This window comes from Thamnophis elegans, chromosome 13 (assembly GCF_009769535.1).
Source record: "Thamnophis elegans isolate rThaEle1 chromosome 13, rThaEle1.pri, whole genome shotgun sequence".
Lineage (NCBI taxonomy): Eukaryota > Metazoa > Chordata > Lepidosauria > Squamata > Colubridae > Thamnophis > Thamnophis elegans.
Window position 1 is genome coordinate 23221319 of NC_045553.1, and position 14289 is coordinate 23235607.

At 48.3% G+C, this 14289-nt stretch overlaps 1 protein-coding gene across 1 annotated transcript; it reads right to left on the reverse strand.

Annotated features, from left to right (window-relative positions):
- Positions 1-209: 209 nt before the first annotated feature.
- Positions 210-13936, reverse strand: LOC116516734 (E3 ubiquitin-protein ligase MARCH5-like). The gene is made up of 6 exons (XM_032229390.1): positions 13749-13936; positions 7684-7886; positions 6754-6884; positions 5239-5422; positions 3007-3176; positions 210-767 (listed from the first exon to the last, which is right to left on the reverse strand). The coding sequence occupies exons 1-6, from the start codon at positions 13784-13786 to the stop codon at positions 597-599; spliced, it is 897 nt and encodes a 298-aa protein (XP_032085281.1). The 5' UTR covers positions 13787-13936; the 3' UTR covers positions 210-596.
- Positions 13937-14289: the final 353 nt, after the last annotated feature.

Genomic DNA, 14289 nt, shown 5'->3' on the forward strand with positions numbered 1-14289 from the left:
CAGGAAGCCTAGGTCACAACAGGAGCACGGGATTTAACAGTCCCATTTCACATCGCAATGCATGCAAAAAAACAACAACCCTGTGTTTGCGTAGTTATTATGGCCACCATTTTTACTCCCACGGACCCACCCCCTTCCCCTACCAAACATGAACATGTTATAACCCAGCATCGTTCTTCAACAAGAAAAACCGTACTAGGAATTCCGCCTAGACGGAAGGAGCAGCTGATGACTGCTTTATTAAAATTATGATTTATGAACAGAGATCGTGGGACAGATTCTAGGTGGGATTCAGACTGGAGCAAAAACAGAAGATGGCACAGAGCGAGTGAGAAGCAGCTGATCAGAACACACACGCACAAATGGAACCTGCTTGGTAATGAGCATTATTTACTGGTAAGGGAAGACTGCAGATATTTGGGTCACCCAACCTCAGGTCAACCTTTCCCCACAACACAAAGCAGCCACATCTGGGTTGCCCAAAAGGCACTTGCTTCAAAAGGGACACTGGGTGAGCTACAATCTCTTTTAGAGGAGAATTCGGTTATTCTGGAATAGGGGGATGAAGGGATCTGCAGAAGCCATGATTGTACTTTCTAGCTGAGCCCCACTTCGCTGCCGCTGTCTTCCTCGGGTTGAGCCAAGTCCTTTTCCACCTCCTCTTTCTCCACAAAGTTAAGGATGCGCCGGTTGGCTTGGATTAAGTACTGCTGTTGGCGGAAATAAACTTTCAATGCCCCCTTGATGGCCACGAATGCAATGCCACCCTACCGAGAGAGAAGGGAAAAGAATAGAATAAACTTTATTGCCACTTTGAATGTAAACTAACTGGCATACATTAAAAAATTCATTGCATACAGCTCTCAAAGGGTTAAAGGTAAAGGTTCCCCTGGCACATATGTGCTAGTCGTTCCCGACTCTAGGGGGCAGTGCTCATCTCTGTTTCAAAGTCGAAGAGCCAGCGCTGTCTGAAGACATCTCCATGGTCATGTGACCGGCATGACTCAACGCCGAAGGCACATGGAACACTGTTCCTTTCCCACCAAAGGTGGTCCCTATTTTTCTACTTGCATTTTTTACATGCTTTTGAACTGCTAGGTTGGCAGAAGCTGGGACAAGTAATGGGAGCTCACTCCGTTATGCGGCGCTAGGGATTCGAACTGCTGAACTGCCAACTTTGTGATCGACAAGCTCAGCATCTTAGTCACTGAGCCACCGTATCCCATCCTCAAAGGGTTACCACCTCCAATTTTACACTAAATTAACATGACAAGATAGATAGATAGATAGATAGATAGATAGATAGATAGATAGATAGATAGATAGATAGATAGATAGATAGATAGATAGATAGATAGATAGATAAAGTATATACCCACATATATGACACATAGAAACAACACATTCTGGTTCGGATGTATACATGTTTATGGCGAGAAAAATGAATCTTGTGAATTTGAGCTCTAAGCACATAGTGCTCATAAGCAGCATCCTGAATAAAGGGAAGGGAGCTTCCTATAATCTTCTCGGTTGTCCTCACTACTATCTGTAGGGACTTTCTATCTGACGCACTAGATAGACACTAGAAGAGAAGGGAAGCAAATTAAATAACAGAGTGGATTATCCTTCATTTGAGTGCTCTCCAAGATGGCAGTCTTCAACTTTTACAATCCCAGCTGACTAAATTTAAAGCAATCAGATCAAGACTGCAAGAATAACGGGAACACTCTAAAGCAGGTGTCCCTGATTCTGGTCTGCAGACTAGTATCGATCCGCAGCTTGTTAGGAACCAGCCATACAAGTCAAGATCACATGAAGTGTTAATGGTAAGGCCACACTTGGAATGCTGCATTCAGTTTTTGTTGCCAGATGTAAAAAAGATGTGGAGACTCTAGAAAGAGGACAGAGAAGAACAACCAAAGTGATGAGGGGACTGGAGGCTAAAACATCTGAAGAATGGTTGCAGGAACTGGGTATGTCTAGTTTAATGAAAAGAAGGAGTAGGGGAGACACGATAGCAATCTTCCAATATCTCAGAGGCTGCGACAAAGAAGAGGGAGTCAAATTATTCTCCAAGGCACCTGAGAGCAGGACAAGAAGCAATGGGTGGAAACTAATCAAGGAGAGAAGCAACTTAGAACTGAGGAGAAATTTCCTGACAGTTAGAACAATTAATCAGTGGAACAACTTTCCTCCAGAAGTTGTGGATGCTCCAACAATGGACGTTTTTAAGAAGATGTTGGATAACCATTTGTCTAATTGGTGTAGGGTTTCCTGTCTAGGCAGGGGGTTGGACTAGAAGATCTCCAAGATCTCCAGCAGCCGAATCAGAGGAGGTGTGAGAGTCAGGGTCAGCATCAAGGCAACCTGAGAGCTCTGAGGGGGAAGAGAGAATGGAGCTTGCAGAGGGAGGAAGGGAGGGAGACAGAGACAGAGGCGGAGCCTGGGCCGTCCATCAGCCCTCAGATGGCACGTCAACAGCCCCCAGGTCTGGAGGTGGCTGATGAGGAAGAGGAGGAACATCTGGGTCCAGCACCTGACATGCACATCCGCAGAAGGCAGAGGAGAGCAGTGGAAATCTATGGGCCGGTCCTTGGGGTGGAAGAGCCACCACTGCTATCGAAGCCCCACCCTAGGGAATAAAAGGCAAGGGGGGAGATGAATAGATGTGGCAGACAACTATTCATCTTCCGGACGGACAAGCCTGCGATTAGCCTGCGGTGAGCGAGACTTTTTTGTCCTGATTGCCCACATTCCCAATAAAGGAATATTTTGAGTTCACGTCGGAGGGTTTGTTGTGTTTGGGGAGATGGGCCAGAACAGTGTTTATGTGTGTTTATGAGAGACAGAGAGGGAGAGGGAGAGGAAGGGAGGGGAGAGAGAATTGCTCAATAGGAAAAGACAGACATTCCTTATTGCATGCAGTTGTGTTGAACTGGGACCAGTTCCCCGGAAGGCAAGGCAAGCATTGAATGCTGCCCATCATGGCTTCCTCTCCTGACTCACCAGGATAGTACGCTGGAGGTTGGAGTTGACTCTCCGAAATGTGACCCGGCCCACAAGGCTGGCAATAGTTGGGAACACCAGGGCCCCACACAAGGTGCGTGAGATGGAAAGGTGGTCGCTCTGGTAGCGTGACTCGGCCAGAGGTATTGATGGGATCGTACGGTTGGATCCTGAGGAGGAAAAAAAAAGCCAGGAGAAGAGATCACTCTAAAGAAGGGATGTCAAATGCGATTTCATTGAGGGCTGCATCGGGTTCTGTTTGACCTGGGGGGTGGGGGCATCTGTGGTGGCCAAATCTAAGGGAGGACTTCTCTCAGATTCTGCCTCCCTCTCATTATAACCTAGTTCCTTCCTTTCCTTCTTTTTCCTTCCCTCTTCCTTTGCCTTTCTTCTTCCTTCCTCTCTTTCCTTCTCTTTCCTTATGCACTCTCTTCCCAAATTCCCTTCTTCATCTGTCAGAAACGGGGTAGGGTTTCCTGCTTGAGCAGGGGTTTGGACTAGAAGACTTCTTCTAGTCCAAAGCGGATTGGAGAGTAAAACATATGAAGAACTGGGCATGGCTAGTCTAGTGAAGAGAAGGATCAGGGGAGACATGATAGCATTCCTCCAGTATTTGAGGGGCTGCCACAGAGAGGATGTGGTCAAGCTATTCTCCAAAGCACCTGAAGGCCAGATAAGGAATAATGGATGGAAACTGACCAAGGAGAGATTCAACCTGGAAATAAGAAAGAATTTCCTGATAGAACAATCAACCCATGGAACAGAAGTTGCCTTCGGAAGTTGTGGGCACTTCATCCCTGGAGGTTTTCAAGAAGAGACTGGACTGCCATCTGTCAGAAATGGTGTAGGGTCTCCTGCTTGGGGGGTTGGACTAGATGACCTCCAAGGTCCCTTCCAACTCTGGTATTCTATATCCAATGGAACAGAAGTTGCCTTCAGAAGTTGTGAGAGCATCATCCTTGGAGGCTTTCAAGAAGAGCCTGGACTGCCATTTGTCAGAACTGGTGATGGGTCTCCTGCCTGGCTGTGGGTGGGTGGGTGGGGGTTGGACTATGTTTGTATGTATGAATGTTTATTAGTCTTGTATGCCGCCCACTCCCGGAGGACTCCGGGCGGCTTACAATAAACAGGGGAAACGGAATAAATAAGACAAACAACAATTTAAAATACAACAACATTCATAGTTATCGTGGGGCTGGATACTTCAACAGCCCCCGGCCTGCCGGAGCAGCCAGGACTTAGTGGCTTTACGGAAGGCCTGGAGGGTCGTAAGGGTCCGGATCTCAACAGGGAGCTCGTTCCAGAGGGCCGGAGCTGCAACAGAAAAGGCTCTCCCCCGGGGGGTCACCAGCCGACATTGGCTGGCAGATGGGATCCTGAGAAGGCCTAGTCTGTGCGATCGAATCGGTGTTTGGGAGGTAATTGGCAGGAGGCGGTCTCTCAGGTACCCAGGTCCGATGCCATGAAGGGCTTTATAAGTAACGACTAGCACCTTGAAGCGTGTCCGGAGACCAATGGGCAGCCAGTGCAGTTCACGGAGGATAGGTGTAACGTGGGTGTACCTAGGTGCACCCACAATCGCTCGCGCAGCTGCGTTCTGGACTAACTGAAGTCTTCGGACACTCTTCAAGGGCAGCTCCATGTAGAGCGCATTACAGTAATCCAGTCTTGAGGTCACAAGGGCCTGAGTGACTATCCGAAGGGCCTCCCGGTCCAGGTAGGGTCGCAATTGGTGCACCAGGCGGACCTGGGCAAAGGTCCCCCTGGTCACAGCCGACAAATGATGTTCTAAAGTCAGCTGTGGATCCAGAAGGACTCCCAAGTTGCGAACCCTCTCTGAGGGGCGTATGGTTTCACCCCCCAGGCTAAGGGATGGAATAGCTGGACCATTTTGGGGAGGGAGCATCAATAGCCACTCGGTCTTGTCGGGATTGAGTGCAAGCTTGGACTAGATGACCTACAAGATCCCTTCCAACTATGTTAGTCTGAGCTGAAGTCCACACATCTTCAAGTTGACGAGGTTGAGAAACACTGCTCTCATGAGTCAAACTCGCCGCCAAGGAGGATTCTGCTGCCATCTTTGGCACACTATTTTTTCCCTCTCTCTCACACACAAACACTTCCAGATTTCTCTCAGCCTGCAAAAAATTCAGCTCCATCCCCCTCCACCCTCCCTGTCCTTATCCCCTCAAAGCAGGAGCCCAGGTCTCAAAAGGGGAACCAAATACCAACCTGGAACCCAGGAATGCAGGACCTGGAGCTTGCTAGAGTATTTCCGCCACACCCGAAGGATGTAGTCTTCCCAACGGATCATCTTGCCCAGTACTAGCATGACCGGAATGGTGGGCAGCCCCATGAGCAGGAAGAGGGGGTCGGCTCGCTCCATCACATCCAGGCCCTTCTTATGGCCAACTACCTGTGGAGATCAAGAGGCAAGTGGGTGGGTGGAGGATTAGGAGTTGGACTAGCCTTGGGGTCCCAAAGGTGCTTTTTCCATTCCACAGGAAAAAATGGCAGACTGCAGGAACCAGGAGCACCACTCAGGTAACCCTGAGGACACAAATAAAACTCCAGATGGCCTCAACGATCCACTAAAAGGATGCAAATGACAAGCTGTCTGCAAGGAGTATCAATCCTTCCATTCCCCACCACCCAATCAGAGCTTCTTGGATGAGAAGCGAAATGTCTTCAAAAGAAAAAACAAGAAAGTCCAGTTGACTTGGTGATGTGGCTAAGGTGTTATCTGACAGGTAAGGGGTGGAGCCTGGAGGGATGTGGCAGACAGAGGCAAGATGTGTGATCTGTTGTGATCTGCAGGTAGCCTGCAGAGAGCTGGCAGCAGAGTAGGATAGTGAGAAGGTTAGAGAGGAACAAGGGCCAGTCCTGGAATCTGGGGAAGGCTTGGATGAGGGCTCTGCGTCGCAGGCAGAGAGGGGGCCCGGGCCATCTGGGAGTTATGTGCTGCCTCCGGAGCCTCTGGTGTCAGACAGCAGTGAGGCAGAGGAATAGGCTCCCTCTGTTCCCAGTGTGCTCATGCACAGAGCTGCCAGAAGGCAAGAACAGTTAAGACAGAAGGGAGAACTTGGGAGTAAGGCTTGGAGATGATTGGCCCCTCCCAGAAGACATAAAGGAGGAGCAAAGGCACGTGAGCCTTTGCAGGAAGCAACTTTGTCTGTTCTGGTCGGTTTATATTCTGAAGCTCTGTTCGGACTCTTTGCTCCGTGTGGCCTTGCAAAGCTAATTGCCAATTAGGTCTTTGGTAGCGTTTCAAGAGAGATAAAGGTGGAAGCTTATCAGCCTTACCCTGAAAGACTTTGGCAGACTTCTGTTGGACTCTTTACAAACTATTTGGGACTCATTACGGGCTATGAATAAACAATTCATAGCCGTTGAAACAAAAAGAGGGTTTGGGGGACTATGCATGTGCTTTGTACTGTCTCAGGAAGCTTAGGTCAGAAGACTTAAAATGTGGTTTGTGGTTTAGCTTCAAGGCTCCAAATCGCCCCTTACCTTCCTCTGAATGGGATCTTATCTGCATTATCAAGATCTCCACAAGATATCCAGAAGATTAATGTGATGGAGAATATCAATTCTCCAACAGTTTTTTTTTTTACCCTGCCATTTCATCAACTAACGCTCTGGCTTCCATCGTGTTCTGCAGACCAACATAATGATTTGGGGGGGGGGGTCTCTGCTGATGGGCTTTGATGGGAGGGCAGCCTCTCCTGTGGGCACGCCAAGTCTTACCTGCATCACAGTCACAGCTCCATAAGTCACTGCCGACCAGTAGAGTGTCCCGACCACAATGCCAGCAGCAGCAAAAGGGCTGACTTTGGATAAAATCCGGTCCACTTGCTGCAGGAAATAGACCACGGGTCCTGCAAAGAGATGACCAAGCATCAGAAGAAGTCCTTGTTGACCAGAGGCCAGTCTGTAGAACAGAGGTTGCCAACCTTTCTGGCTTTGTGAACCAGTGGAGCATGGGAGGGAGAGGAAATAGTTCCTTGTGAGCTTCATGTTGTGGCCCACCAGCAGCCAGCAGTTCTGGCAGCAGAGTTGGACATGATGAGGATGGGGAGGAAGATGGGCCAGTCCTGGAGTCTGGGGAAGGCTCTCATGAGGGCTCTGTGTCTGAGGCAGAGATGGGGCCAGAGCCCTATGCCAGTTACCAGCTGCCTTCAGAGTCAGACATCAGTGAGGCAGAAGAACAGCTGGAGCCTGTTCCAGATGCACGTATTTGCTCTTTTTTATTCCCAGTGGGAGGGGCCATTCACCACCCACCTGTACCTTTACTGCTGAGTCGGCCCTTGTTCCTTAGCTGTTCCCTTCTCCTAGTAGCTCTGCGCATGCGCACACTGGGAACAGGCTCCAGCTGTTCTTCTGCCCCACTGATCTCCGACTCCGAAGGCAGCTGATAACAGGCATACGTCCCTGGCCCCATCTCTGCCTCCAACACAGAGCCCTCGTCAGAGCCTTCTCCAGACTCCAGGATTGGCCCAGGTTCCTCCCCAACCTCCTCACTGTCTGACTGCTGCCAGCTCCACTGGTCACTGGCGGGCCACAACAGGTTGGTTTTTAGGACTCTTGGAGGAAATACAGTGTTTATTTAGCATTTGAATCTGCTGCAGCCAAATGGATTCATTTATCCGGCGGTGGTTGGGCCAGCTCTGTACTCACCTACTTTGGGGAAGACGATGCAGTACTCAGTTCCACACTGGGGACAATTCACGCTACCGATACTGTTCCCCTTTTGCTTCTCATCCAGCCATCGCTGGAGGCAGGCCTGGTGGATCCACTTGGTGGATCCTTTGCAACGACAAGGACAGACCCACTCTGCTGACCGGTCATCGCCTTCGGTGGCAAAACACACCCAGCAATGCCTGGGAGACAAAGAGAGAGAAAAGGAGAAAGGAAGTGTTGAAGGAATGCTGAGTGATTGTACCCTGAAGATGGCATTTAAGTTCGTTATACAAGGTGCAATGACAATAAAGTAAAGTAAACTAAACTAAATAGGCCGCCTTGTGCTTCTGTTGTGCCTGTCCAGCAGCCAAATCAGAGGAGGAGGTTGGGAGTCAGTACAGAGATGGAGCCTGGGCTGTCCATTAGCCCTTAGGTGGAGAGTCAACAACCCCAAGGTCTGGAGGTGGCTGATGAGGAAGAGGAGGTACAGCTGAGTCCTGTGCCTGCCACGTGGATTTGTAGAAGGCAGAGGAGAGGAGAGCAGTGGAAATCTATGGGCTGGTTTTTGGAAAGGAAGATCCACCATTGCTAGAAAAGCCCTACCCTAGCTCTGGAGATAAAAGGCAGGGGGAGGAGATGAATAGATGTGGCAGACAACTATTCATCTCCCTGCCAGACAGACTCATTAGCCTGTGGTGAGAGAGAAACTTTTTGCCAGGGCTGCAGGCGCTGCTAATAAAGGAATCATTGATTTAAATACAAAGGGTTCAGTGTATATTGTCTGTACTGTTTGTTGCAAGGAGGCAAATTGCTGGGAGACAGAGGCAGATATTTTTTCCCTTGTTTTCCTCCCCAAAATCTAGGTGCGTCTTATACTTCAGAATGTCTTATACTCCCAAAAATATGGGTAGATACCAAATCATACAAATGATCTGGTACCATCATCATCAGAAATATGAGCATGGATGAGGTTACCAGTTTGAGTAATGAAATGTCTGCAAGAAAACAACCAAGTACAGAGAGCACCAAGGACACCTCATTTCAAGCCCAAACTATTCTCCCTTTATTGGTACATAGTCCAAAGTAGATCAACAGACTGGGCATGGAGCGGTGCCAAATCTAAACAACCAACTGGTCCGAGATCAACGTGCAAAGAATGGGATCTGCCTCCCTGAATCTGCTTCTGAAGTGAAGCCGGTTTCCCGTATTAATGAAAAGTTGCAAAGCATCCCAAACAAACCCATTATAATAATGATAATAATCTACATGAACTCTAGGGCTGAAAAATGTTGATATCAAAGCTAGTCTCACAAGTTTGGAACCACGCCTTAGGCACGGGGGTGTGAACTTGAAACGAGATACACCCAACATATCCCGGTTTTGCCACACATAGTCTCATGATTTTGAGCTCTATCTCAGCCATTTTTTGCATTAGTAGGTTTTATCAAGAGTCCGGAGGCGAAGGCAGGAGGCTAGAAACCAGGAGGCTGTGAGTTCTGGTCCCACCATAGGCATGAAAGCCAGCTGAGTGACTTTGGGCTTGTCATTCTCTCTCAGCCCAATCCACCTCACAGGGTTGTTATTGTGGGAAAAAGAGAAGGTAGGATTACTAAGCATCTTCACCGCCTTCAGTTGACCAATGTATGTCATAATATGTACACCAATAAATGTGATGTAATCAATATATATAAAAGTAAAGTACCACTGACTCATGAAATCTCCAGAACCGTAAAGCCTACAAGCTTGAAATTCTTGGCTTCTAGGTGCTCGCTAAGAAAAGATTTTTCGAAATGACCAACAGATAATTAGTGTTTCTTATACACTAATTAACACGCTCTGATGCTAAGGAGTTCTACTCCCCCTCCCCACCTGAAAAGAACTCTGTTCCAACTGCCAGTTGCCTCACATTCTGTTACCTCAGTTCAAACTGGCAGATATTCCACTCCTTCACTCAGGAGCCGTCTGGGGCTCCTTGCAGTACTAAACGTTGGTACCTCACCAAGATGTCTACGCCGTCCACCTATGGAACTGCTTCTGGACTCAAGGCGGCAGGAGCAATATTCCCTTACGTGTTTCAATCAAAGACCACTATTGAGCCAACAGATTGTGAACTGAATTCCTCCTGCATAGCCCTATCACGTAGTTTGGTTGTGAAGCACAGGTTGTGTGTGTGCGTGTTTGTATGTATGTGTATAGATATATGTACGTGGCTTAGTGGTTAACACATCTGCCTAATATGTAATACAGCCCAGGTTCGAATCCCAGTAAGGGTATGGCTAGCTGATGAGAGCTAAATAGTTTGAAGTAGATCTATACTAGTCTCCCTTTATTTATTTATCAGCACAAATCTAACACACACACACACACACACACACACACACACACACACACACATATATATAGTCAGTCAACTGAAGGCTGTGACTGTGAAGATGGAGACGGCCTTGAAAACTGCAAACGTGACATTTGAATTGGGAACTTCGTGTTTCAACATTATGCTTTCTCAGCTGAAATCCCAAGAACCGTGGGAATTGACAGCCAGAAATTCTCAGCATGAAAATGTCAGTTATACGTCAACAAGCAAGAGTTATCCAGCTTCGCAGGAAAAAAATTTTTTTACTAGTATTTCTCAACATCAGCCATTTTAAAGATGTATGGACTTCAACTCCCAGAATTTCCCTGCCAGCAATGCTGGGAGTTGAAGTCCATACATCTTAAAATGGCTGAGAAAAACTATGGGAAGTATGATTTAAAAAAAAAAACTTGATGGGAATTAAAACTTCATGTGCCTTCATACTGACAGAGGAAAGGATATGATTTACTGGCTTTTTTTCCTACTGTGTATAAGAATCTTTTATCTAGCTGTTTCATGGATTGGGAAGTTTTCAATCAAGCATGTGTCCTGATTTAACGGAGTTGCAGAGTTGAAAGGCAAGGAAATGCTTTCTTGTTAATAATTTACTAACTTCTTTTACCATGCACGTAAGAAGAAATCCTCACTATTAAAGGAAAATAATTGAAGAAAGCGAAACCTTATAATCCTAGAAAAGAAAACAGAAAGAGAACACTTCCATAATATTTTCAGTAAGTCTAAGATGACTCTTTCATTTTAAAGATAAATCATGTGGAAGGGGTGGGGGAAGCTAAATTTGTGTGAAATAGCCACCTATGATAATTATATGAACCTTCATTTGCTGTATCTTTTTTGAGGTCCATTCAACTATAAACTAATCATTCAAGCCTGGATTTAGGTTGCACACTAGGTTAAAACATAGCTTGCTAGATTGCCACTCAAGTGCTGGGTTTGCATATCAGGTTGCACATTACTACATGTCAAGACTAGCAGTAAAGTTTTCACAACATTTATCTTCAGGCTGGTGTTTTTGGCTTAAAGCGTGGTCGGAGATGCCGTCTTTCTTGGTGGGGGTGTGTGGAGTGCTGGCGTTGTTTCAGTAAGTGGATTGATTGGCTGTGTGGCTGTATCATGATTGGTAGATTGGTGCTGATTGGTGCTGGCTGTTTGTCCACTGTTGTTTTGTGTTGTAACGGCCTGGGTGGTGGATGGGGCTCGTTTGTTTACCAGGGCTGGTTTCCAGACAAACGAGCCCCACCTACCACCCAGGCTGTTACAACACAAAACAACAATGGACACACAGCTAGCACCAATCAGCACCAAATCAGCACCAAATCAGCACCAATCTACCAATCATGATACAGCCACACAGCCAATCAATCCACTTACTGAAACAACGCCAGCACTCCACACATCCCCACCAAGATTTATAGAAAGACGGCATCTCCGACCCTCGTCAAAATGTTGCCAAGACAATCTCAATCTTACATGGGAAAAGACCCGAATACAACAAGACCAGCATACCTACACCCGTGAAAATCTACAAAAACACACACACACACACACATACATACAAACATACATACATACACACCAACCATGCAATGGTTAGTTTCTGTAGCTCGGTATGATACGCAATCCAAAACTCTTTGGTTAATTCGTGGTTCAGTACACTGCATGAACCAGAAAACGGAGGAATTCAATAACCAGCTTAAATAGCTGGAGAGATTCTCCGTCATCCAGGTCAGGGTTGTCTCAAAGGTGCTTTTTCAGGAGGCAACTGGACTTCCTTGCTTTTTCTTTTGAAGATGTTTCGCTTCCCATCCAAGAAGCTTCTTCAGCTCTGACAGGATGGTGGGGAAATGGAAGGATTTATATTCCCTGCAGACAGAGTTGGTCATTTGCATCCTTTTAGAGGGTCATTGAAGCACTTGGAGGTTTATCTGTGTCCTCAGGCTCACCTGAGTGGTGCAAATGGTTCCTGTAGTCTACAGTTTTTCCTCTGGAAATCTATTCCTCCTCCCACACCATTCAAAGGGTGTTTATCCCAAATTGTATGGTTAAAAGTCAGTAGAGATTCTCAGTCATCTACTTCGTGGTTGTCCCAAAGGTGCTTTTTCAGGAGGCAACTGGACTTCCACGACCCTCTAAAAGGATGCAAATGACCAGCTGTCTGCAAGGAATATCAATTCTTCCATGCCTCACCATCCAGTCAGAACTGAAGAGAAGCGAAAAATCTTCAAAGAAAAAAACAAGAAAGTCCAGTTGCCTCCTGAAGATGGATTGTTTATATAAGAACAAAATGTAAAAAAATATTTAAAAAGAAATAAAAATGATAGAAATAATAATAATAAACATAAAATAAACATAATAAAATAATAAATTAAACATAATAAAATAATAAATTAAACATAATAAAATAATAAATTAAACATAATAAAATAATAATAAACATAATAAAATAATACCACCACCCCATCCACCCCGATCCTAGTGACAACATATATCCATACAAGCCACTGAATGGGCTCCATCCCACTCTGGTTCTCTAAAAAGGCTCCCCAACATCTGGCCAAGAAAAACCCGCAGGGACCAATTCCACTGTGTTCCCACGTGCATCTATATTACAACACCCACGGTGGAAGGCTGACTCCAAGGCACGTGCACCTCACATTATGTAAGGCAGACATGTGGCTCCCAAACCGGTCCGCAACCCCATTTGCAGGGCAAAGGGGCGACCTCCTGGTCCCCTCCAAGGGGTCGCCTTTTGGGGAGGGGGTGGAGGCAGCATAGGTGTCCATCAGCCTCTGAGACCTCCCTACGGCCATTCAAGGTTGAGCAGCCTTGGGGGAAAGATGCCCGACGTATGTCCCAGGCCAGAGGAGGCTCCACTTTGGCTGGAGATGATGGGGAAGGGGGTTCCCTTTGGCTGGGGATGATGGGGAAGGCGGGGTTCCCTTTGGCTGGGGATGATGGGCAAGAGGTCCTCTTTGGCTGGGGTGATGGGCAAGAGCTCCTTTTTGGCTGAGGATAATGGGCAAGGAGTCCCCTTTGGCTGGGGATGATAAGGAAGGGGGTCCCCTTTGGCTGGGGATGATAGGGAAGGGAGAGTCCCCTTTGGCTGGGAATAATGGGCAAGAGGTCCTCTTTGGCTGGGGATGATGGGTAAGGAGTTCCCTTTGGATGGGGATGATAGGGAAGGGGGAGTCCCCTTTGGATGGGGATGATGGGGACGAGAACATATTCATCCAAGCCATTGAATGGGCTCCATTCCAGTCTGGCTCTCCAAAAACGAAGAAAAAAAAAAAACCGCAGGGACCGGTTCCACGCCGTTCCCAAGGCGCGCGCACCCCACCTTAGGTAGGGTAGATAGGTGGCCCTCAAATCGGTCCGGAGCCCCGTTTTCAGGACCAAAGGGCGGCCTCCTGGTCCCCTCCAAGGGCTCGCCTTTTGGGGAGGGAAGGGTAGCATAGGCGCCCATCAGCCTCTCCAAACCTCCGACCTCCACGGAGCCGGTTGGATTGCGCCAAGGTCGAGCAGCCTTTGGGGAAAGACGGCCGGCTGGAAAGGCGCGTGTCCCGGGCCCTGGGGAGGCTCCCCTTTGGCTGGGGATGATGGGAAAGAGGGGGGTCCCCTTTGGCTGGGGATGATGGGCAAGGTTCAGAATCCGGGTCAAATACCCCTCGCCAGTGCCCGGCCGGAGACGCACCTCTCGGAAGCCTCTTGGAGTGTTGCCGCCGCCGCCATGGCCGGGAAAGAGAAGCCCCAGCGCGGCTGGGCCGGCTCAGCGTCCCCCGCAGGGCATCGAAAGAGCCGCCGAGGAGCGCGCAAAGCCCGGATGAGCCCGGCCAGGCCGCCTCGCCTTGCGCAACCCGCGCGCTCTCGCCGGCGTCACCCCGGCCTCGCCGGCTTCCGGGCCCGCCTAAGAGACGCGGCAGACGCCGTTGGGTCGGCTCAGGGCTTCTGCAAGCGGCCGCTGGAGAGTGGCTCTGAATAGTCCAGGTGTGGGAAGGGGGCAGGGAGGGCGCACAAGCCTAAAACCCCCAGCGTCCTGGGCAAAGGTGGGACTCCATCTTCCATCATCCTCTCCGCTCCTGCTGTGGGGTGGGGATGATGAGGATTGGAGTTGGACTGCATCTTCCATCATGCCAGTATTTGAGGGTTAGGGTTTTGAGTTCAGAGAATTAACAGATGAACAAAGTTGGAAGGGACCTTGTACGGCACCCGCTCCCCAGCCCAAGCAGGAGACC

What these genes read in the sequence shown, in the direction of transcription:
- LOC116516734 (XM_032229390.1), bottom strand. Translation starts at nt 13,786, where the DNA reads ATGGCGGCGGCGGCAACACTCCAAGAGGCTTCCGAGAG. An exon ending in CCTGCATTCCTGGGTTCCAG is followed by an intron (nt 3,177 to 5,238) that starts GTTGGTATTTGG and finishes TTTCCTCCTCAG; the next exon opens with GATCCAACCGTACGATCCCA. An exon ending in ACCTCCAGCGTACTATCCTG is followed by an intron (nt 768 to 3,006) that starts GTGAGTCAGGAG and finishes CTCTCTCGGTAG; the next exon opens with GGTGGCATTGCATTCGTGGC.